At 41.9% G+C, this 23,974-nt stretch overlaps 2 protein-coding genes across 2 annotated transcripts in view; both read left to right on the plus strand.

Annotated features, from left to right (window-relative positions):
* The window catches only part of ARMC3 (armadillo repeat containing 3), a gene marked incomplete at its 3' end in the record, with an annotated part of 48,745 nt that extends 47,073 nt beyond the window's left edge, over positions 1 to 1,672 (plus strand). The window contains exon 17 of the mRNA XM_080338721.1: positions 1,463 to 1,672. Coding sequence (XP_080194847.1) covers positions 1,463 to 1,672 — 210 coding nt within the window. The remainder of the gene's footprint in view (positions 1 to 1,462) is intronic.
* Positions 1,673 to 16,816: 15,144 nt separating this feature from the next.
* On the plus strand, positions 16,817 to 23,356 carry MSRB2 (methionine sulfoxide reductase B2; the record flags this gene model as incomplete). Its single annotated transcript, XM_080364216.1, is given in 5 exon segments — positions 16,817 to 16,846; positions 17,814 to 17,890; positions 21,738 to 21,834; positions 21,838 to 21,885; positions 23,249 to 23,356. Coding segments are annotated over 5 exon segments (360 nt in total), but the record flags the coding sequence as incomplete, so codon positions are not given.
* Between the last annotated feature and the right edge of the window lie 618 nt (positions 23,357 to 23,974).

Consider the following 23,974-nt stretch of genomic DNA (forward strand, 5'->3'; position numbering starts at 1 on the left):
CTGATGTTAAATGGACATTATAAACAAAAGTATACTTGCATCAGCATAATATAATATTTATATGAATGTAAAATCTTTTGTATACATTTAAGTCCTTTTGTACTGGCAAAGCTGATTTCCCCATGAATGAAAGCCAGCATCATTTCTTTCTATAAACATTCTTGTTTTCATTAAATTGTCTTAAGTGATATCAGCAGAATACTTGATAAATGGCAAAGAGCCAATATATTTGATTTGGAGTCAAAACATTTTACATTTTCTGCAAACTGTAAAATATTGAATTATGCAGCTTCCTTTTTTTCCATGCTGCAAATGTAAACTTGTTGGGACAATTTTTATTTTATATCTATCCAGTATTCTATGACAGGGTATAACAGCTTTTATGCTCTAGTTTCATAGACTGGGAGGACTGATTTCTTCTGTCTCCATGTGAAGAGGTACCGGTGCAGCCTGTTTATCTGTGCCATCCTTTTTCCTTGGTTTTTGGGTAGCTGGGCTCCTCTCCTTGGATGGAAAGGAAAAGAGAAGCAAGGGTCTAGCACATTAAGCAGAAAAGACCTAGGAAATGGTACATAGGAAAAAGAGCACAATCCTAAATTTATGGTGTCTTTGGGGAGAGAAATTCCTGACATATTTTATGGAGGTTTGAGAATGTGAATTGTGCTGAAGCAGTACTGATGTTCCCTTATCCTCTGCTGTCCTAAGAAACCTGTGTAGGCACAGATCATCTCTCTTAAAGCTACAGCAGTCTAAGCAATGGATATCATTGTCCATTTGTAACAAGTTACAAATCTTTCAGGATTTCATTCCTTCACAGCAGATGCATTCTGAGAAAGCAGGTTTGTAGCTGGAAACCATTATATGTCTGTCAGAGATAGCACAGAGGAAAGGCAGGTGTTTCATCTAGCAGATACTTGCCTCGCATTTCATTGCTTCCCACGTTTGCAGCGCTGAAAAGCAAGGCGTGTGCTTTGGAGTGAAACAGCAGTCCTAAACTTACACTGATAAAAATGTTGTGGTTTTACATTTAACATTTCATACTAGCTATATGTGTGCAATGTAACTGCACCTCATTGCTTGAATAGATGGTTCTTCAAAATGTTTTTCAGAAATAAGGCTCCCAACTATAAAAACCATTGCTGGGTACTGTGGATGTTGCACTTCATTTGAGATCCAAAGGACTGGCTGATAAACAAATATATCAGTGTCTGAAAAGAGTTAAAATGAATATTTTTTATGTTGTGCATAGAATATGGTAGAAATAACATTTAAAAGCCTACACTTTCTAAGCAGAACCAATAATAAAGATTTCCAGTTTGGAACACTTTAGGGATTTACAAAGACTGTCTCAGGAAAGCTCTTGGCCTTTCCGATATTTGCTTTCTTTTTAAGTGTGTCTTGGCCTTGCTGTACACTACAGAAACTACATGTATTGACTGTGATTAACTCCTTTCCTTTTCAGGTGATAGCAGACAGAATTGGCATTGTCTGTAATTTAGTTCGTGGCGAGTATAACAGAGCTTGGAATGAAGTTAAACTGGTGGATGACTCTCCTGAAGGAATAGCTGGGCTTCTGCTTCCTCCTCAAGAGTATATTGTAGATCTCATGTTTGAGCCAGGCTTTTTGATGAAACAAGGAAGTGCAGAGGCAGATCAGTACAAACATATTTAATCATCTTACAAATTTTGCCAAAATAACTATTTTAAAGATGTTTGCAGTACAAATACTTATGAAACATAAGGAGCTTCAGGTCCAGCTATCAAAAAGAGGCATATCTAGTATGTTGTCCTGAACATTTTATTAAACATATTTTAGGTATCCAACTTCAATGCTTTAAAATTTTGTTAATTTTTTGTACTAATTAAAGACTAAGCTGTAAAACTACAGATTAAAATTTGGTAGATCAATAATATTTAGTATGTGATTATTAAACAGGTTTGAATTATTTCCAAAATACAGTATTTTTTACTATGTTCCTTGAAGTCCCATGCACATTTACAGAAAATTTATGTCCATGAACCAAGAAAATGTGACATCTGGTGAATTAACAAGTGACCTGAAAACAACTGGGCAGTCTTTTGTGTGACATAGTCCAAGAACTGAGAATTAGAAGAACTGAGATAACGGTATACTTTCAGCCTCTATAGAAAACATACAGTTTACTTTTCTTGGAATTGGCAGAGTTAATAATTACAGATAATAACATACTCTGGATGAAAGTAAACACTGTTTGTCCTGGCACAGGGAAGACAGATGATTGGTAAGTTATTGCTTGCAATCTGCCTTTAAATTCTTTATTTTTCACCTGAAGATAAAATGGACTCTGAGAAGGCAGCAGTTTCAGACAGGGAATTTGTATTTCTTGCAGCCCTGGATAACGTGGTGTTGCTGAAGTGTGGTGGTGCATCTACAAGAGGTGGAACACTGGCTAGAGTGCTCTACAATAAGCACTTTCAGGGGGAGCTGGCAGGAATTACTGGAGTAGAGTATTTCAGGGAGCATCACTATCAAGTGGGTTTACTGTGGAAAACTGAGGAAAAGGTGCTGTACAGAAGTTAGGCCAATGCAGACAACGTTGTGCAAAACTGAATTTCAGAAGAACAAAACGCCACCAACAAGGCATTTACTTCCTGCCCACCAAAATATAATAAAAAAATGAAGTCTATGTTCTTTTAGTTTTTTAATGTTTGTATAAGCATTTGGGGAGGTTTATTTCTGTATATTTCTGTTGTATTCATTACTGTTTATGAGCATGATCCCACCGCTCCCCTTCCTTCCTCCTCTGACGTGCAGCATGATTTTCTGGTAGCCCTTTGGGGAACACTTCATCTTTCTGTTCTAAATTCACTTATATGGCCTCATGTTCATTTTTAATACCCTAAGTTCAGCAGTACTCTAGACATCAGAATGAAAAAGAACTCTGGAAACAAAATGCACGATACACTAGCAGAAGTGAGTGCAAGGTGAGGATGTGTTTCTTGTCAGTGCTGTGTAGCAGGCAGGGGACTGATGAAAAGTGGTACACTCTCACTGACGGGCATGATTGGGTACAGAAACCTGCAACTTCGAAAGTGCAGTAAATGGAAGTAAAATAAGAATTAATTTCCTACTAGCTATCATTTTGTACAGTTTTCCTACACTGGAATTCCATTATTGAGTATTGGAACCATAATGTTGAAGTGTGACTTATTCTGTTTGAGGAGGTCTTGAAAAACAAAGCAATTTCTGTTGTTTCTAATAGAAGTCAAAATATATACACAAAAAGGGTAAGTTTTTCGAAATAAAAATTGGGAAACTTCTGTTCTAGACATATAAGCTTGCTTTACATAAAATGATTAGCTAAACAAATTATAAAAGATCTACACAACCGTGTATAATGCAGAACTTAATGATCCAGAAATGTTGGATGAGGATTGTTTTATGTCTTTCACAAATTTTAGCTTTGTGTTAGCTGAGTTCTGTCACTTCAAAATTGCGATGCAGTTGGGTGTCAGAAACAAGAGCTAGGTAGAATATAAACACTTAAATCCTGAATTATTAATTTGAAAACTGCAGTTTATTTGTCTAGTAACCCAAGAGATGCCACACTTTTTTATTCAGTCCTTCCCAGGGACCTGCCAGCTGTGCCCGTGCCCTGGTGAAGAATCCCCCCAGCCTTAACAAGAGCAGCCCGGCTCACACTGATTCCAGATCTGAACTGGAAAACAAAGTGTTCAAACGTTTCTGCAGGGCTGAGCTGGGTGAATATTCCCAGGACATGCCCAGCATACACCTTTGGGCTTGGGCCATGCCTGAGTGAAGTGATCACCTACCTTCTTCTGAGGAGCAGATGAGGAAGTGCCTCATATTTCCTTTCACATGATAGTTCAGTGGGCAGATCAGTCATAGGAGTCAGGCTTGATGCCTTTCTAAGCATAAGCAAAACAGCCTGCAGCTACCTGGTTGCCATGATATATTCTAGGCACTAAGCACTTTTCCTCCCTCTTTTTGAAGCTCTAGTTAGGTGCTGTCCCGGAAACTGAAAAGATGTCTTAAACAAAGACAGGAACTGAAACAAGGTTCACTCCTCCATAGCTGTAACCACTGGGCAATTCCACAAAAGCAGGCATCGTGGCCTGCAGCTGTGCAGAATGAAAACCAAGTGAGATGTGCTCAGCTTCTTGGAGAGGGTGTGTAGATGATTATCCCAAGACAGTGATGTGAACTGTAGATCCTGATTTGAGAGAGGCACCTCCAAGTCATCTTTGCTGAGATACCTGTGCTTCTGAGAGAAGCGGGCATGATGACACCGTTCCTCCTGCTCACTGGAACCACCCAACTTCATACTGACTGTGCTGAACTTCGTAGTGCCTGCTTTCTGCAGGTTCTGTTCCACGGCATCTGCACCTGACACTCCGCACATGCATGCGTGTACACACACATATCCCCCTCCCATTCATTTTCTTAAAAAATAATTTTACTTTTTATTTGACACTGAAAAACACAATGCTTAATATATAGCACATCTGCATATTAAGAAACACAAAACTGAACTGTGTTGGTAAAAGGTCAGGTGTGTTTTCTAACTTCCTAAGAATGTGAGCCAGCAAAGCAGCAGACCAAAATCAGTGGAACTGTCAATGTGATTTCAGGTTGCAGCAGAGGTTTTGGTGTGAGAGACACTAATGCTTTGACCCTGCACACTTCTTTGCCTTTGCTTGATCTGCGTGTGCCAGGAACATTGTGGCTAAGGAGATTCTAAGTAGATGATTCCAGGCTCTTCAGACCAGTTTTTGGCTGCGCCCTGTTTCTGAGGGTGCTTCTGGTAAAAACCTCGCTGCAGAAGTGGATTCCTCTGGTTTTCCCCGACAGACGCAGAGGCAGCACAGACTGCTGGCAGCAGCAGTGCCAGCGCTTCCATGCTTCCCTTCTGCTGCCCTTGATGACTGAGCAGCGTGAGCACTGAGGTTAACTTACACTTGTTTTATCTTTATGCTAGCAGGGAACAACTGCTGTGTAATTTATAGAATTAACACATTTCAAATAGTTTCTGATTACCCACTGCTACACTGCAGCAATGGCAGAACATCACTCCCTCAAACTGTGCATGGTAGAAATTGAAATGAACTCTTCCTCCAGTAATTCTCTGTTGCTGATTAACTCTGGATCCTGAGGAGAATCCAAGGCTCATAGAGCAAAACAGGTGTTTCTTTTCAGATCCAAGAGGAACTTTCATTTCATTTTTGACATCAAACTTGGCTTCAGGGAAAACAAAAGTCTTTTATTAGTAAATACAGGGTTTGGATGGTGACATATTATTTCATCTGTAGCTCCTTTGCATGAATCTGCACCTTTTCTATTACATTATTGATTTCTCCATAAATCCAGCTCATTATCAACACAGAGTGTCAAAATGGGGACTGTGCAGAGGCAGCAGATATTTACTGGCTAGCATGTCAACTTAGTTGAGATAGAAAATTGCACTAATACATTTATTATATTCATAGCTCTCTTGCTGGTTTATACAAGAGTCTCCTCCCCAACAACTCATTGGCAGTACCTGTTTTCCTTCAGAAGACTGAAAATAAGCAAAAAAAATCCTGTATAATTCAGAGTCTGAAGGCGGCATATGCCTTCACAGCAAAGTAGAAGAAAGCATAACAATGGACATCCAGGCTCCAGCCAAGACTCTATCCAACAAGGAACCCATCTCGAGCAATGGTCAATACAGAAAAGGTTAAGAACATGGCACAAATATATTTTATAGATTTCCTGAGTACTCTCACAGGTTCAGCAGTTTGCAATTCAGAGACTTTTTATGTATCAAGGTATCTAACAGCTCTTAAGGTTTTCTATCTTCACTACAGTTGTGCAAAGAAGCATCTCATTTTATTTATTCTGAACTTGTTATCTGCTGCTTTCATTTAATACCTCCTAGTTTGTGTAGTACAAGAGACAGTAGACATTTATTTCCTACTTAGCTTCACCATAAGTCCTGTTTTCTTACAGGACTCCATCCTATCTCACCTCAGTATACTCTTCCCTAAGTATACTTATATGCAGGGTATATTGAATCACTTCTTGTGTGGACTCTGTGCTGTTCCTTATGTGTACCTCTTTTAGTTATATTTTTAGTAATGAGATTAGACTGGCATACAATATGGAACAGTTTGTCATGTATTCTCTTTTTTTTTTTTCTAATAGCTCCTAATAATTCATTTACAATTAACAATTACTGACCATTTAGCTACATCTTTTTCCTAGAATGAAGAGATATGGAGGAGCATGTACAGCTTATTTCAAGAATCTTATTGTACAAGGTCTGATAAGGTGTCTTTAAAGTTTACCATCTTAGCTCCAAACTTAGTGGTTGCAGTGAAAAGCCCAACCTGTATCAGTATCGTAGATCTCAGGATGCTCTGTATAGTTCCATGGTCTTCCTGAACCCTAACATGAGTCAAGGTTTCCTTCTGATGCCATGACAGGTAACTCCATTGCCAGGCGATAGCTGAACAAGCAAGAGGTACAAAACTCATCGATCATCATGACAAAAAAAGGTTGCCTCTGGAAATTACATGCTCAACATGACATTGCAGTTCATACTCCAGACCTTCACACAGTCTTCTTGTGCAATAAAGAATTTGGCCATTACCCTTTTGTGCCATCCTGAACTGCTAAACACTCCTCACTAGGTAGAAGGCCCAAATTTCCAGAAGATGCTTTTTTTACTTCATGGACTTGGCCCATTTCATGTATACACACTGTTGCTCTGATCTTAGAGAAGATAAGACACACCCAAGAAAGAGTCTGAAGGGCAGGATGTGTCCAACAAAGCCAAGCCCAAAGTTCAAGACCTAGGAAAGAAGCTCTGATACCTCTTGTAACTTCCCTAAATAGAAGAATCCCTCTGCCAGGCTTCACTCCTTCATTCCCATGTTTTCACTCCCATTTTTTGCAATTGAATTGAACTAGTAAAAAGATCTGTTATCTTTCTTCATCCTCAAAAAATGCCACCTCAAAACAGTGCTCAATGGTCAGAGTTGGTGTCCTGTCCCGAAACGCCAGGCAGCACAGCCCCCGACACATGCTGCCCGTGCAGTGCCACACACCCGTGCCTGCTGCACCGTGGTCCAGCCACGACAGCCAGATCAGCGGGGAACCAGGAAAGCACAACACTCGCTGAAAACCACAGCGCTGAGACAACCAAGACGCGTTCAAAAGGTTATTATTTATAGAATAAAAGCACCATTGAAGATGACTGGTAAGTTATTCATGATACTGGCCTGTGTAACAGCATCATTTGTTAACCTGCTTTGTCCTTCACCTTCCCTCCTTTTTGATTTTACTCTTTTGGCACCTTCTCTGGAGGACTTGTCCATATGCAGAAGCACAAGTATAGCAACACTCATCAGCACACGTGAGCTGGAAGATCTGTGTTGGCTGCGCTTGTGTTTACCCCATGTTCCTGCAGGTTTATAGTCTACATGTTAAGACACATCTGTCCAACAAACCACACTGGGGGAGTGTTCGGGGATGCCAGGAGCTGCTTTAGGGTCATAATGTTGAGCAGAGTATCCACAACTACTGATGGGATTCAAGCTGCCAGGGTCCTTCCTCCAAGACTGGAGAGGACTGCTTCTGCCTAATTATACAAACACTGGCTCTAACACTGGAAGTTATCAGAAATATTGGAATGACTTTATCTGGCCTTTCCTGTCCACTATCACCCAGCCAGAATTTACATTTCAAGTATAGGCAGAGTATGTGCAGAAATGACAGACACACGGAGAGAGAGATATGCACACACATCTTCAACCTATAAAAATGTTATTTGTAGGACATGGAAGAAATTAGTGTATTGGAGACACAGTGAGCTAGTAAAAGCTCTTCTCTCATTAAGGAGTGAGCTTATTTGCATGCTAATGAACCAGCTTGTTCTTCCAGCTCATTGATGTTTCACTGACATGCTGAGATGTCATCTATGGAAAACATGTGCAAAGCATAATTGAAGCCAGCTCTTGCCTGAAGTTGGATGAATGTTGTGGAAAATATAGCAAGACGAGAAAACCAATCATAATAAAGTAGGCAGCCAATCCTGTGGCTCATGCAGCCCTTTGCCCAGGCTATACACACTTACTCAACCCCTGCTTACAACCAGCTCTCATTCTAGTCCTACCTTCCAAGTAAGCACAGCGGAGAGTTTCTATGACCCTGTCTTCTAGCACTCCTAATGCTTGACTGGTGCAAGATCACGTTGCTTGTTTTAGGAGCTGCAGTACCAAGAAGAGAGCTAAATGACTAAGGGCTGGACCTTAGGTATAAATATATTCAAAAAAGTCAGAGGCCGGAAGAATAAACACTGATATTAAATTCTTCTAGCAATTCCCAATGACAAGAAAGTGAAGTACCAGGAACTAACAGGGACCGGGGCTTTGCATCGCTGCACCAAATGTTATGTTGGGTCTAAGTACCTCATGACAGTTTCCACCAGCCAGGTGTTTGTGTCACTTCTAAAATAACATGAAATGCAGGATGAGTTCAGGATGCAGTGATATAAGTGCCAAGTAGCAGGCTGCTCTGTTTGTCAGGTTGCCTTCTTCAGAGCCAAACCTCTGATCTGAAAGCTGCAACTGTGCACTCAAGGATTAGTCTGTAGCTTTGGTTACCAAAGAATAGAGGAGGGTTAAGAAAGGGGTCGCCACCAATTCAGTGCGTTGTTGCCACTTGCTGTGTATTTGCTGACCAGAGGACCTCAACAGTAAACAGCAGCACAGATACCAGTCAAGTCTGGGCTCATTTGTGGTACGGAAATGCCACCGAACATTAGGTGTACTGGGAAGGTGTCTTTGCTTGCCACTCAAAAATTAAAGAAGTGCATGCCAGCAATACCTGATGTACAAGTATTCTTCACTGCTAGATGGATGGCAGCATAATGTGGAAACAAGAGGTCTGTCTAAAACCTAGAGCCTGCTCTGATCCTTTCTACTCTCTGCCTACACAGCAAATATGAACCAAAACATTTACAGCAGCAGCAGCAGCAACTCAGTGTACTCTATCCTTTAAAAGGCTCTTAACCTAAAGTTCCCACAGGAGTAGCTGTCCCTGCAGATCTGGCCAGTCCTGATGTCACATGAGGCTGGAGTAGAAGTTTATGCTCACCCCAGAGTTGCTCAGATGGGCCCTGGAAAGGAAACCCCAACTCCCATTCCTGTGGGGGCAGGGAGTGCTGAGCCAGACCATCCCTGTTGTGAAATAGAAAACCAGCTCATGCCTCGGGGACAGAACGTTCTTTTTCCCAACAGGTAACTGGTGAGCATGCTGGAGACCAGGGATTATAACCCACTCTGGACATACTGCTGAAAGAATGAGTTTAAGGAAGGCAAAGCAGAACTGCACACTATATGCCTGCAAATCCCTCAGGCATTTTTTTTTAATTACAGTGTTCTCTTGCACTGCTTCCACCCTACTACATGTTCCTTATTTTTCAAATAACATACGCATTTGAGAAAACCACAATCTGGTTTTAAACGGGGCGGGGGGGTGGAGAGAAACAAAAAAACCCCAAACAAAACCACCACACAACACCAACACAAATAATCACTAAAAAGCCTCCAAAAACCTAGATGCCAAATTCATTTTGAGACATTTTCCCCACTCCACTACCTCCAGTATCCATCTACTGTACCAATGGTCCTGTTCATTACTCCATAATTCTCATGCAAGTGAAGCCAAAAGGTGAGCCCAGCCTCCCTGTCCATCCCTGAGACACGTGTCTCTTGCAGGGAGGGGGCAGCGTGTTCATGTGCACCATCAAACTCCCCCACGAGCCCAGTCGCAGCCTTTGGGCTCTGCCAAAGCTGCTGCAGGCTCAGGACACCAGGTCTCACACTGGGAAGAGGTGCTGGCGGAAGGAGCATGAACCACATAAAAAATAGACAGGACCGAGATGTTACTTCTTGGCCCCTCAACTTAACTTGTTCAATTGCATCCATTCTTTGTATAAGATTTCCAGAGCACAGATGTTGCCCAGCGTCCTGACCCACACAACACAAGTGCATCAGAACTTGAACTCCCAGCTAAACCATCGCTGCTGCTGGCGGTGCCTCAGGCGGTGGCACTACAAAAAGATGTAAGGCCATCCATGAGAGGCAAGGCATGCACTCAGCCCCCCGCTTTCTGCCTCTTTTTCAAACCAAGAGCATTGCGGTGGAGACGAGCTACAACACGAGTGGGCAATTCCACCAGGCGTGCCTTCATCACAGCAACAGTGAGACGGAGGAAGCGCAGAGTTTTAGGAGATCTTTAAGGAGCATGAGTTTATGCTTTCCCTGACTAGAAAATGCATTAAAAATACATCTTTTGAAGCTCATTTAAGACAGAAGGAAAGATGTTTCACAACTGCACTTATGTGAATCAAAAATTTTAAAACACATCTAAGATGAGTGAGCAGGAATAAAACCTGTTCTGGTGAGCGCTACTCCTCCGGAATTCCTGTTTACTGGTGAAGAGGTAAACTCTCTTATCAAGGAAATCAGTCTAGTGAAGGGAGAGCAATTTGTCCCAATTGCAGAGTGAAGCATGACATACCCCACTCTTAAATCACTTATATTTCACTTTTTTTATGATGCAATTAGCTTTTTTCTGCATTTGTAATTAGAGGATCGAACAGATGGTCAGGGCTTAGTTCAAGGTGATAAATCCATTAAGATAACTTGCAGAAAGCTGCTGCTACAGTGTCTGCTGCTAAATAACTGTTCATTCAATGCTTTGTTCAGGCTTTGGGTGCTGGGTGGAAGAAGAACCATCACAGTTGTTCACCGTCTTGAGGTACAAGGCATAAGAAATCACACACAAGCTTGGAGTATGTAATTATTACTCTCCCTGTGGCTCAAGGAACTTGAATGGTATGATACAGGGAATGCATGGGGCGGTCCAGGGAAATATCTGGGAGTTGTTGCTTCTCAATAGCTGCCCCTGCAGCTGCACTTACTCCATCCCAGAGTGCATGTCTGCTTTTCAAAGTGGATGAAATTTAGCTGGAGTGGTGGCCCCATCACAGAGTTTTGATTGCAAAATATTCATTTCACTTTGAATTAATGTCTTCACTCATTTTGCAAGAAATTTCTGAAAGCATTTAGAATCCTAGAATAATTTATGCTGGACAGGACCAATGGAAGGCATTTGTTCTAATCCAACTCAAAGTATTTGTCACAGCGGACCAAACCTGTAGGTCCCTTCCAACTGGAACTATTCTGTTCTGTTCTGTTCTGTTCTGTTCTGTTCTGTTCTGTTCTACTATAAATTCCATCCTTAGGCTCCAGAAGAAGGCTCCTGCTTAAACTAGTCCATGAATTTGACTTATATTTTTCTAAAAACAGAGGTCAGAATAATTAGGTACCCTATAGCTTCTGATTAGCAAAAAATATATTAAACCATTGTGGCAGTTGCACATCCCCCTGATGAGATCTGGAGCCTTCAATAGGGCAGCTGATGGCTCTTTGGCAACTTTTGTGCCCCACTGTGCCTGTCCGCATACACACACCTAGAGTGTCATGTCCTCCTCACACCTGGGGCAGGGTAACTTCACCTCTCCCTGACTCGGGGGGCCGGGAGGGGAGGGCAGGAAGGGTGGTACCCTCAGTCAATTGACAGGGTCCTCAACAAAGGAGGTGCCCAGAGAAGCTGAGAAGCTTCCGGACCATGTTTTAATGCCCATAGCCAGTTCTGACCAGGCTATAAATTGGGGTCCCTGACAAAGACCTCCTCGGAGTGGTCTTCTTGGAGCAGTGGGGCTGTGAACTGGAGCCCTTCCCTTAGACTGGGACACTGTTTAAGGAGACTTCCTGGGACTGAGTGTGCCTCACCTCCTCATTTGGGTGAGTGGTTGTTTTTCTCTGCTGGATATATCCTCGAATGAGTCCTCGTCTAACCCAGGCAAGTCATTATTTCTTCTGGGTATCCTTGAGTGAAGGTGGCCTCTAGTTTTTTTTCTTGCTAGTGTATGCGTGCACGCTGTGGATCCTCATTATTCTTATGTTGTCATACCCCAATAATCTTCTCAACTGATATACAAATCTGTATTTTATGTTATCAGAGTGCTAAATAATCGTATAAACTCTGTTTCTAGTCAGTTTATTGTCTATACCTTTCCAGCTAGAATAAAGTCTGTGTTGGAACTTGTTGTCTGCCTAAAATTGTCTTTTGGGGTTCCTCCATGACAACCATAAAGCAAAGAAGGCAAGAAGTTGTGCGCTCATTATTTCTGATGACACCTTTGACCTGAATCACATCAGGCTACTCCAGAAATGAATCTCAGCAAAATCCAGGGGTTAGCTTCAGGGAGGTTCTGATCTGTGTTCAGTCTTTCTGTGTCTCTGGAAACCAACGATACCTTTTTCTAAGATGCTTTGGCAATTCTCCTACTAATACCTTCTGCTGACATCCCTTTCTATCACTGGAATTCAGAACCAGAGCACTGCCACATATTTTTGGATAGTGTTTCTATGTGGAAACGGTATCTCCATATACCAGGAGCTGAGAGTTTCCTCACATATGAGTGGCTAGAAACCAGCTGCATAGTTGTACCAAGTCTGTTAGAGGAGAGGAAAGACACTGCTGAGGAAGACACTGCTGCAACCACCTCCTACAGAAGCAGCAAGGATTTCCGTGGGAAGATGGACCTCACAACAGGTATAACCTACCCACCAAAAAGCTCATACGAGTCCACCTTTCTTCATTCCCCAGGGACCTGGGCACAAAGTACCACTACATATAACAGGTTCAAGTCAAATTCTTGTACGCTGAGCTCCCCTATGTTTCAACGAGAATGCCCCATAGGAGGGGACATACGTTAGGTATGACAAAATGAGCAGAGGAAAACTAATTGCATACAAATGCATATAAAATAAGAATACCACTATTTCAGTGTTTTTTTCTATATGTAGTAATGTCAAGGGTCTTTATTTACATGAGCTGCTTAAGCAGAAGTTTGAATTTGAACAGGGTTCATTTGATTTCTGCACCTCATCGCTTCCTAGCTGACTGCTCAGTATCTGCCACGTAGGCATTCTGTGATGCTCTGCTTGTCCCCAAAGCTGTCAGTCAAGACAGAGCCCAGGCTGGGAAATGGTTAGAGCCCAAACAAATACTAGCAGGATAGTCTGGACCGTGACCGCTTCCCTCCTACTCTCGCCTTCGCCCGCCTACACACAGGCTGCTGCTGCTGCCTCGGTGCAGGGTAACGCTACGGGAGGAGCTGAGGAGCTTCTCCCCATCTGCACACAGCTAATAAGACATTGTGCTTTTGATGACTGACCCTTCCCTGGATGCAGCTTGTGTGTGTGCTGGAGTCAAGCAACATTTTTAACAATAAACCCACTGAAATACAATTCAGAGAGAATTTACTTGAATATTTATATAATGTAGCTAGGGGAGACTTTTAACTGCTTCCCCTTGTGTTTAAAAAAAAAAGGAGGAAAATTAAGTAACAGCCTAATTGGCTTTTATACCAGTCTATGGGGAGAAATGCAGGTCTGTTCTCTGCCTAGCTACGAAGCTTGGTATGTGCTGTAACCATGGGAGGCAATATTACAGGCATGACAGGACAATCATTTGGTTTTTCAGCACTGAAGATCTGAAAAATTAAATACCTCCAGCCAGGGGGGTTGTTTTCCGCTCGAGGAAGACTTGTCGTGCCATTTTGGAGGATTGCAGGTCAGGCTTTTGTTGGAGGGAAAAATGGAGGATCTGATCTGCCAGTGGACCGCTTCAAATGTGGATCATGGTGCTGGGATGAACAGGATCTGCCTCTCCCACCACCGCATTCATTTTAATCAAGGAGAGTCTTGCAATAAACTGGATAACAGCAAGGATGATGAGGCCAGGGTGGACAAGACTAATGCTTTCTGCTCCCGCTGCTCCCGAGGTGACAGCTCGGGTCCCTGGTCCGCGCCTGCAGAGCCCGAGGACAGTGGCACAGCCATGGACCTGTGTTGGTTCAGGTCCCACTGCCTCAAAACTCCTGCATTTTGGGATAGTAGCAGTAATGGAGAGCTGCAAGGAAGATATTGATGGTTCTTTTTTTTTTTTTTCTTTAAAAAAAAGCACCAGTTAAATCAATGTCAATTACATTAAAACATGCAAGTTTCGGGACTAATAGCTTTCTCTCGCTCTCCTTCATTTCCCAGATACTTCAGGGACAACTCCATTGATTACCTGTCCTCAGCAGCAGCAAACCTGCCTGAGACCAAGGCCAGGAACAGGAGGGAATGCTTTTCTTCCATGGTTGAGCTGAAGTTAGCAGCAGGGAGCCCTGGGAGCAACATCATCATTCACCACTACTTTCTAGCCCTCAACCATTTGCCAGAACTGGGTGATTGTCAAATGGGGTGTCTCCTTCTCAAAGTCTACCTAACATGTTCAAATTCCCTCCTAAACCATGGGTAAATCACTGATACAAGATGCCATAGGGGTAAGACAAATGGTGTTTGGAAACATATTTCTCTGATCTTCACTTGCCAAAATGGCTGAACATGGAAAAAATGTTGTTCTGCGTACAGCACAGACGCTTCCCTCTGCCGGCACCGAGAGCCCCAGCAGAGCCCTCTCCTGCCTGCCCAGCAGTGCTGCTCTCCTACCATCCTAAATCACGTTCTTGAGGACTCACAGGCACCACATCTCCAGGATTTTTATCGAGGTTCTCTGGCTTCACTCCACCGTGTCCCATTATATAGGACAAAGCGATTAATCAGCTGTGTGCCCTCCTCTCCCCTGCCCCAGACAGCAACCGTGATCACCTACAAGCCCTGCTGCTGTTGGTCTATTAGTGCACAGCTCCGTGGATTTGAGCAGAGGATTTTATTACAGCCGTGGCACCGATCATACACTGTGTTGGATATCCTCAGCTGCCACCAAACTCACTGACTTTGACACGAGGGTGGTTCGAAAAAAAAAGGTGTGTATACACAGGACTGATGACACAACACTATTTTTTAGCTTTGGTTTAAAAATTAGTCTAGAAGAATTAGACTAAAAAGACATTAATGTTGTATTAAACACCATTACTAGCTTTGTTATCAGATGCAATCAAAACAATTCCTTCCACATCATTCAGTAACAATGAACTGATTCCAAATCAGAAATGGAGCTACTGGGGAAAAAAGCAGACAGCAGCATTAAGGCTGAACCTGACAAACTGACTTGTGTTTAGATCTACCTTTTAAGGACAGCAGGCCAAACTAAAATACAGGTCCTATTATAGGTATATTTATAGGCCAACTCAAAGCAGCTGTGACTGCAAATCAGACCACATAAACAAGTAGCCACTTAGATAGCACATCGCCTTCGCAATTACTCGATCAATACAACTAAGAGCAATGCCTTCAACATCCATTTAGGAGAGCAAGAACACTTTCGCGTGCAAATACCAGACTTGTTCTCCTGAAAAACAATTGATAATGTCTGCAAGCAAATGCCTCAAAAGATTTTGGTCTATTTACAGCCACAGTGGTTGTTCAGTTTTTAAGCTGATTTCTTTGCCTCTCAGTAAGGAGTGATTGAAACCTTTACTTGCAAATGCTGCATCAGTATTTAAGCAGGTGCTTTACTCATTGCTTTAATAAGGTGCAATTATTTAGGCTGAATGCACACATTACACACAAAATCCAGTGGGGCAGGATGGGGGGATGACACCGGCCATGGCCAACTGGCTGTGACCAGCGTATCACCCAGTCCTGTGCCATTGATATGGCAGCTCATCTGCTCCAGAGAGTGCTCGGGAGCTGCCTCCTCCTCTGCATTGCAAGAGGTGAGTATAGGCAAGCATTCATCGCTCAGGAGCTGATTTCTTTTCACATATGCTATGCTGATGGGAGATGCACGTGGAGGTGGTTTTCCCCTCAGACTTTTTGATTAGGAAGGAATGAAACTATTTTACTCATTGTTTTCCAGCCAATCTATTAATTCTATTGCAATCTCATATCACCATAGATGTTCTGCACAGTGCGTACAGGCTCACAGCAGGCGTTGCTGGAGTTTTGCACTGTGACTTCTGCTCTCCTGTTGTGTGTCCCCCATTTAACTGTAGCCCTGTTTATCTTGGGCTGTAGATACCACTTTCTTCCTGTGCACCTTGTTAGCACCACTTTTCATCAAGGCTTGTGGAAGTTGTCAGTCTTTGACAGCCCATGAATATGTGCTAGTTCTAGTTTCTGATGATTTCCAAGACGCCAACTACCAAACCTTTCAGCAATATCCAGGGATGAGGAAGGAGCACCAGCAGGCCAGCAGTTATCCCAAGCCAGAATAGAATCATAGAATCATAGAGTCATAGAATCATTGACTGGTTTGGGCTGGAAGAAACCTTAAAGGTCATCTTGTTCCAATCCCCCTGCCATGGGCAGGGCCACCTTCCACTAGCACAGGTTGCTCAAAGCCCCATCCAACCTGGCCTTGAACATTCCCAGGGAGGGAGCATCCGGAACAGAGAGCTGACCTGGGAGAGCAGATGGTGCCTGGGGTCATAGGTGCCCATTTCTGTTCAGAGCCTTCCCAAGCAATGTGCTGGAGCTGCTCTTTGTATGTAGCACACAGAATGGAAAGCAGATGCAAAGTCCTACATTCACCCCTGCTCTTATGTCCCTGAACTATCCTCCTGTGTTTTCTCTGTACCCATAGAAATGGAGGTGATGATGGAAAGCATCACCTTAACAGTGATTAAAACAGTATTAAAAATAATACGACTTTCTACATCTAATTGAAGACACAGGCTCTCTGATGAAACAAGCTGAAGCAACTGTTTCTACAGACTGGGAAAATAAATTTACTCAGGTGTAATTTTATGTTACAAGAGAAAAAACAACTGAACTGGTAAGCTAAAGCACTAATGCTACCCAGGGTTAAGCCTCTTCCTCTGCCTGATGGGCAGAGAAAAACCTGCTTTGGGAAGCTCTCATCACTCAGCTGCTTCGCAGGTTTCCCCCTGCCTCCCTGTGGTTGGAAGTTAGACATACTGTACCAGGTGGATGTTGTTCTGACCCAGGCTGGGTTGCAGATGAAAAACATTCTGCACTCTTTTTATTTTCTTTTTTTTTTGTGGGATGCTTTACTGCCAGCTCAGCCGTCTGTGTGGCAGTAGTGGAGGCCACTCCAGAGGGAGGGAGAAGATCATAATTTTGTCCTGTAGTCTCATTTTTTTTGACCATATACAGAATTGCTACAAAATATGCAGGAGCCAGGTTACTTCTTGTGTGCCAGATCAACCGCCCACCTTGTCCCCATATTTTGCTTCCTTCTCTGGTGGAGGCCACGTAGCATTGTGGGTGCAGCACCATCATCCCTAGCCCAGAGCCACGACTTCTGCGTGCGAGGCACATGCAATGTGGGATTAAATCATGTGAAGTGTGCCCAAATCCTTATCTGTAAAATAAAGATCCCAATTTCAGATCATGCAGGAAGGAGGAGAGTCCCTTTGCAGGGACACCTTGAAGTTGTGGCACTCCATAGCAGAGACCTGGTCTTTGGCATCCTGCACTTTTCACAAGTTTCTCAGAGGTCATGACTCCAACCCTGGTACCTGGATGATTTATGCATCTGACTGGTCTCGAAGTTTCTAGGGGCAGGGGGTAGTCTTCACTATTAATCCAAAGGCATCCTCCTCTTCATTTCTTTGGGCTGCTCGTGTTTGTTCTTCAAAGCCCCCCTGTGAAGCCTTCTTTTTATGGTTTTTCTTCTGTTTTGAATCTGATTCCTACATGCTCGTTCCAGATGGTGAGCTTTTAAAGACCTGCATTATTAACTTCTCTTTTTTTTTTTTCTTTTCTTCCTTTTTTAATAGCCATTTAGTGGGATCTATCTCAATAACACAGAATCAGGAATATACTACTGCATGTGCTCCAAGGCCCTACTGTTCAGGTAAAACCCTTTAGATTCCACAGCATCCTTATAATGCCGTAACTGTGGCGGGAAGAGCAGCGTCTTTTCATGAGAAAAATGGAAAGTGTAGATCAGAAGAGCAATCCTTTCATGCCAGACTCCTATATATAAGATTTCCAGGATACCTGTGGTGATACAGGTACATGATGTGCCCTTTTCTTGAGGATGTGAGGGTCTCCAGTGGTCAGGAGACAGTAGTTGCTATAATACATTAGGATCTACCTTTTCCTTCTGGCACAAACATGGTCCTTTTCGGTTGATAATAATTCTGTTTAAGAGGTCCCTAAGCCACAAGATGCCACAAAATATGTGTATTTATGCATGAGTATCACTGTACGTTTGCTCTGTTCTTGCAGTCTTCTGCCACTCACGCTGCTGGGCTGGAGAGACCTGTGCTCTGCCTTGATGCCGCTGTTGTGATGTTCTTACTGCTGTGTCCCTCGTACCGGAGCTGAGACCTCCTCTTCACCCCACGCCCCTCTTGTTCCCTAAATTAAATTCCACTGGTTTTGCCTTTTTGGTTACATCTACGTTTTAAAACCTGACTGTGAATGACTGTGCTATTAACCTCTGTGCTCTTTACAACACTAAATATTTTGCAACTTCATTAAATCTAAGTAAAAGAAAATACAGTGCCTTGGAGTAGGATGTGCAGAGGGTGTTCTGTTCTCTGTAACTGAACCAGAAAAGACAGTTCCTCATATTTTTTATCTAGAAAATAGCCTTTATTTATTCCCAGCTGAGAGCTCAATGGAATACGGCTGATGTGCTTATTTTTATGAAGACTTTAAAGGATGCATCACAGATCAGAATGTCAAATGGGAAGCTGAGGAATGAGAGATCTGGATAACAAGAAAGGGAGGAAATGTAATGGCAGTATCAAAAATAAACCTCGATTAAGCAATTAAATGGTAGAATTTGAGGCTGATAATTGTGAACAGTTAGGTTTCCTTGGGCTCTGTACAAAAAACTAGTGTTATGCATATGAACATTTGCTTAAATGTATATTTTTCTGTAGAGATTTGCTAATTAACATTTTAAAATAAATTTATTTCAGAAGCTAGTGCAGCATTGCAGAATATTCTGAAGACAAATACAAAACATAAAAATACCTCTGGAAAATTCAGATAAGCTAGAGAAACTTTAAATTACTAAACTGTTCCTTTAGTTTAGGTATCCTTTATTTTAGACAATAGATATTGACAGGTCAACATGAAGAGAGATGAGCACTGCAGGGAATTGCTTCTGCTGCTAAACTAATAACAAAACAATAGTATAACCAGTCATGTTGCTTTTTGCATTATTCAGCTTTCAGAGAATATAGATACTTTTGTTTAAAGTGTAAAATAATGCTGAGCCTGACAGACTGATACAGGGAAATTAAAACAAAACAAAACAAACCAAACAACAAAAACTTACAGAAAAATAACTTTTAAGAAAAGTGAAAGCTACTAAATGTGAAAAATGGTCTGAAAATACATTTTACATGAATGCATTATGTTGTGAAGGCCACTAACAATGAGAGGAAAAAATGGTATTTGATAAGACCTTCATTCATCATGTTTATTTCCTAGTGCATTAAAAATGTCTCTTCTTTTTCAAATGTATTAGATCATTAGCTACAGGTAAACATGAAGCATTTCCTCCTTTCTTCCAAAGCATACATATGTGTATACATTTATACCAGAACTTATTACCTTCTGCTACCAAATATTCATTTGAAAGAGCGAGAAATACATGGAACAAACCCCTAACCTTTATAGATAGCAAATTGTGGTGCTTTAATGAAATCTCAAACCTTCAGCAAACCATAAACCTACAGCTGAGATTCTTACAGCAAAAAGCACTTTTTAGAATTATCTGGATTCCATCCAGGATGACTGAAATAGGGATCAAAGTAAATGACATGTGCTGGAGGAATGGTGTGTCGAAGGCTAATCTAATGCATATGTTTAGGGAAAGTCCATTTATCCATAAATTAAGTGGTGAAATACTTCAAAGGACAAATGCGATCTTGAACAGCAATATTTTGGGTACTAAAATGTTTCTATTAGGGAATCTAAGTGATATTACTGTTAGTAAAACCACACAGAGACCATTTCTATTGAGAGCTGGTTTAACAGCTCAAAAAAATGATCCTTTAGCAGTGGAAACATCTACAATAAACTTAAGTATTGTGAGCGGCATGTAAGGGATGGAGTCAGGCAGGGTCAGATGCAAAGCCCACATAGCATTAAAGACCTTCCTCAACTCGACAGAGTTTCAGAGAGGATGCTCGTATCTATGTATGAATAAGCAGAAGGATCCCCGTCTCAAAAAATGAAGAGTTCTGATTGAAATATTTTGAAAATAAAAAGGAAACAGCACAGGTTATTCTTTGGGACCCTATGGCTGGTGGGCACAGTGTTTGTGTGGTTTTGTAGCAAGAAGCTCTCCTTGGCCAGAAAGAAATACCTTCTCATACAAACACAGAGTCTGCAAATCACATTTGCTTCAGTGCAGCCTGCTTCTGTGCTGTGTCCTATTGCTCCCCAGTTCCACGGAAGGGAGGAGGTAGAAGAACATTTTTCATGGGTCTTCATGGATTGACGTAAAGGTCTGAGCAACAGCCCACACAAAAAACAGCCTTTGGTCATTCAGCAGCTGTGTACAGTGAATTATCAAACGCATGTTGAAGCATGCACTGTTCTTTAGGTTGGATTTTTTAAGCTTTTTGCCCAGCTTGTTTGTCTCGTCATCCTAAGAGGCCCTGCATATAAGATTTTCAGATTTTTCTTCACTGTATTATTAGCCAACCAAAATATACATGACATATACTAGATATTTTGCTTTAAATTCTATGTCAACTAATGTACTAATCCCCTTGATCACAAAAAAGCTGCTGCTGATGTTGGTGTCTCCATTCACCACTAGATGCCAGTAAGAGCACTGGGTTTGTGAAACAGGGCTAAAACATGGGAAATCGGGAGGAAACAGTTGTGGTGGGTCCCCAGGCCACTTATCCTACAGTATGTGAGTCTGCCTTCATTTCTAGCTCTAACTCACACTAGGTCACTCTTTGCCAAGAGAAAATACTTGTTATCAAAGCCTGCACAACTTTAAACAGAAGATATTATCTCATTTCTGTATGCTAAATCCCCCAAATATTTTCTGATCATATTTCCCAATAAGCTCTACTTTTTAATATGCTACTAAACAGGGCTGGTGATTCTGGATGTTAACAAGAGTCACTCGCAAGTCGTCAGTCTGTAGTATTGTTTCTGATGGCTGCAGTTATCTCCTGGGAAAAGTAGATCTTTGTGCTGTGAGGATTCATCATTCGTTGACTGGTGGTTTGAGTAGGGTTCTATTTGATTTTCCAGACTGATTTGGTGGCTGACTGCAAGCCGAAGCCATTGCAGACACCAGCCCAGTCTGGTGGGACGACCAAGCTATTTTCCACACTTCTTTTCTTCTTGTAAACTCTCTCTCCTGAGGTTGTGCTGCATTGGGCCAGGTTTCAAACTGCAACTTTACAGATTTAATTCAGCTAAACAGTTCACCCAGTTGTTGCACAAAACTTTTTGCAAGCTTTATAAAACGCCAACCTGTCAGTGACATAGAAACAGTGAGACAAAAGCTCTTGTTGTGGGCTGATCAAGAATCCCCTTTAGAAAAGAGCTTCCAGCATAGTTTGATGCCAGTGAGAAAACTTCTACTGTGCCAACTATTATTAATAGTAGTACAAGACAGGGATGAGGGGAAAAAGTCAATGTTCTTATTAAAACCAGACTTTTTTGTAACATCTCTGTTATTAATTAGCAGGGAAATCTGGTTTCCATTATAGCTCAGAAAAGAAGTACAGTTCTGGGATTGGATGGCCATCGTTTTCTGAGTCTTATAGTACTTGTGGCAGAGATGAAAATAATACCAGTACCATTAAATGACCAGATAACTCATTGAGATCAACTAGAACTGAAGTTGTCTGCAAACAGGTATGATTATTTTGGAGGTGATACCCAAAAACCCAGATCTTAACAAATAAGTTTGTTTGTGTCCATGAATAAATCTACCTAAATCTAACAGTGAGAATTACAGTATCACAATAAAAATTCTGTCTTACTTCTTGGTATGAAACACATTAGTAGATTTCTAAATACCTAATATAGACAGCTGATTTGGGTGAAGAAAATTATGTGACTGGGGACAGTAGTTGTTTAAGTATAGCCAAGGCCTGGAGTTTAAACAGAAAATTTACTCAGAGGACCTCAGGTGAACTGCAGGATGTGACAACAGACAGTAGGAGGGACTCTGAGATTTAGTTCACCCATTTGCCCCATCACAGGGTCGGTGCTTCCTAATTCAGTCCTGCTAGAGGTTTACTGAAGCTATTCTTAAAATATGCAGTGACGGAGATCCCACAGCCTCACTAGGTAGTTGTAACCTTCATGTCTTCCTGCTGTTGCTTTGACACTGGGGAAAACACTAAATTTGCTTTGCAGCAGTCAAAGCTCATTACTCTGCCCTGCATGGTGGTGGTGGTGGTGCACGACACCTTCACAGCTATCTTCTATGGGTACTCTCATCTCACAGAAACCATGTTTCCATGGCAGCTATTCCTGTCTCGGTCATGTTGCTGTCCTTACACCTTTACCCTTCCCTGACCCATGAGCCATACTTGTACTGGGACATTCTGTAACACCCAGGTCCTTTCCTTTTCTAAAGAACTGACAGCCCTAGCCATTTCTTCCCAACCCTGAGTCTGTGCTGTGTATTACATCTGTTGAGATACAAAAGTATGCAATCGAGTTTAATGAATTGCAGACCCTTCTAGCAGGATTAGGTATTATCTACAAATGTAACAAGCATTCATTGCAGTCCCTTATCATGGCATAGTTCATGTTTTCAGTAATATCCAGCAAACATCTTTCAAGAACCTCAGCTGAAGACAATCTTCCAATTTTATAATGAATCAGTAATAGCTATTCTGAGTCTTTTTCCCATCAATAATGTGGAGGGGGAGAATCCTCAATTGACCTGTGAGAAGGACCTCCAGTGACAGTCTCAATTAACTTGAAATTTTCATTATGTATTGAGAATTCTAGATCCACTCATTTATTTCCCGTACTTTCTGCCATTAGTACCTTTTGACTTCCTCATCTGGGGCAGATATTCACCCACTGGCCAGAGGTGATTACTCCAGGATGCATTACTTGTGTCTCCCCAAGACTTCCGTACCACACAACTCAATAGTGAATTAATCACATGAGGTTCTTACCTCAGGATAGCATAGTAGATACCAGCACAATATTGGTCCATAATTATAATGGTAATAATGGTACATAATTTCTGCTGCAGTGTGAGGCCCAGCTAGGCCATGCATTTGATGATGGTCCCACACCTTCTGGACAGGGGTTCTGTATCAACAGTGTTTCATTAAACTTCAAACCCAGCTCTGGTCAGTGAGAAGTGGATCTCTGTGGCCTATAGAACACCCTTTCACTGCTCATACAAGCTTGTGAAAAATGTATGTTTTTAATATAGAACTCAGATTTTAGTACTTACGCCATTGCAGCTTTGCTTACGAGCTACTATCAGTGTTTATAACATATATACATTTGTGGTAACTCTTTGGTAATCTGCCTTTTCATGGTTAGTGTGATGTAAGTGTTGATCTGCTTATTGTATTTAAAAAAAAAATAAATCTGTGCATTTGTAACTACGATCATTAACTCCATTGAGGCTGCTGAAATGAAATACTCTCCTCAACCTGACCTTGCCTATGCCAAACAGTAGTTGTGGCACCAGGAATACAGATGTCTATGGCTGATCATGCCAGGGCTTTTACTTCTGTAAAATCATTGTATCCTTCTAAAGGGAAGCAAAAATAACACCAATCTCCAAATAGGGGCTGAGAGGTTTTGTTTTCCCCTGATGTGAGAGACCTTTAGCCAAACCAAGTGACTTTTCCATAAACCTGTAAAATCCAAGTCCCGAAGAAGGGTCTAATTGCAGCTATTCCAGGCAATGGAGCCAGTGAAGACATGAAGTCTTTCTTTTTTTAAATCAGTGACTTCGATTTTG

Source organism: Nesoenas mayeri (assembly GCF_963082525.1).
Source record: "Nesoenas mayeri genome assembly, chromosome: 2".
NCBI lineage: Eukaryota > Metazoa > Chordata > Aves > Columbiformes > Columbidae > Nesoenas > Nesoenas mayeri.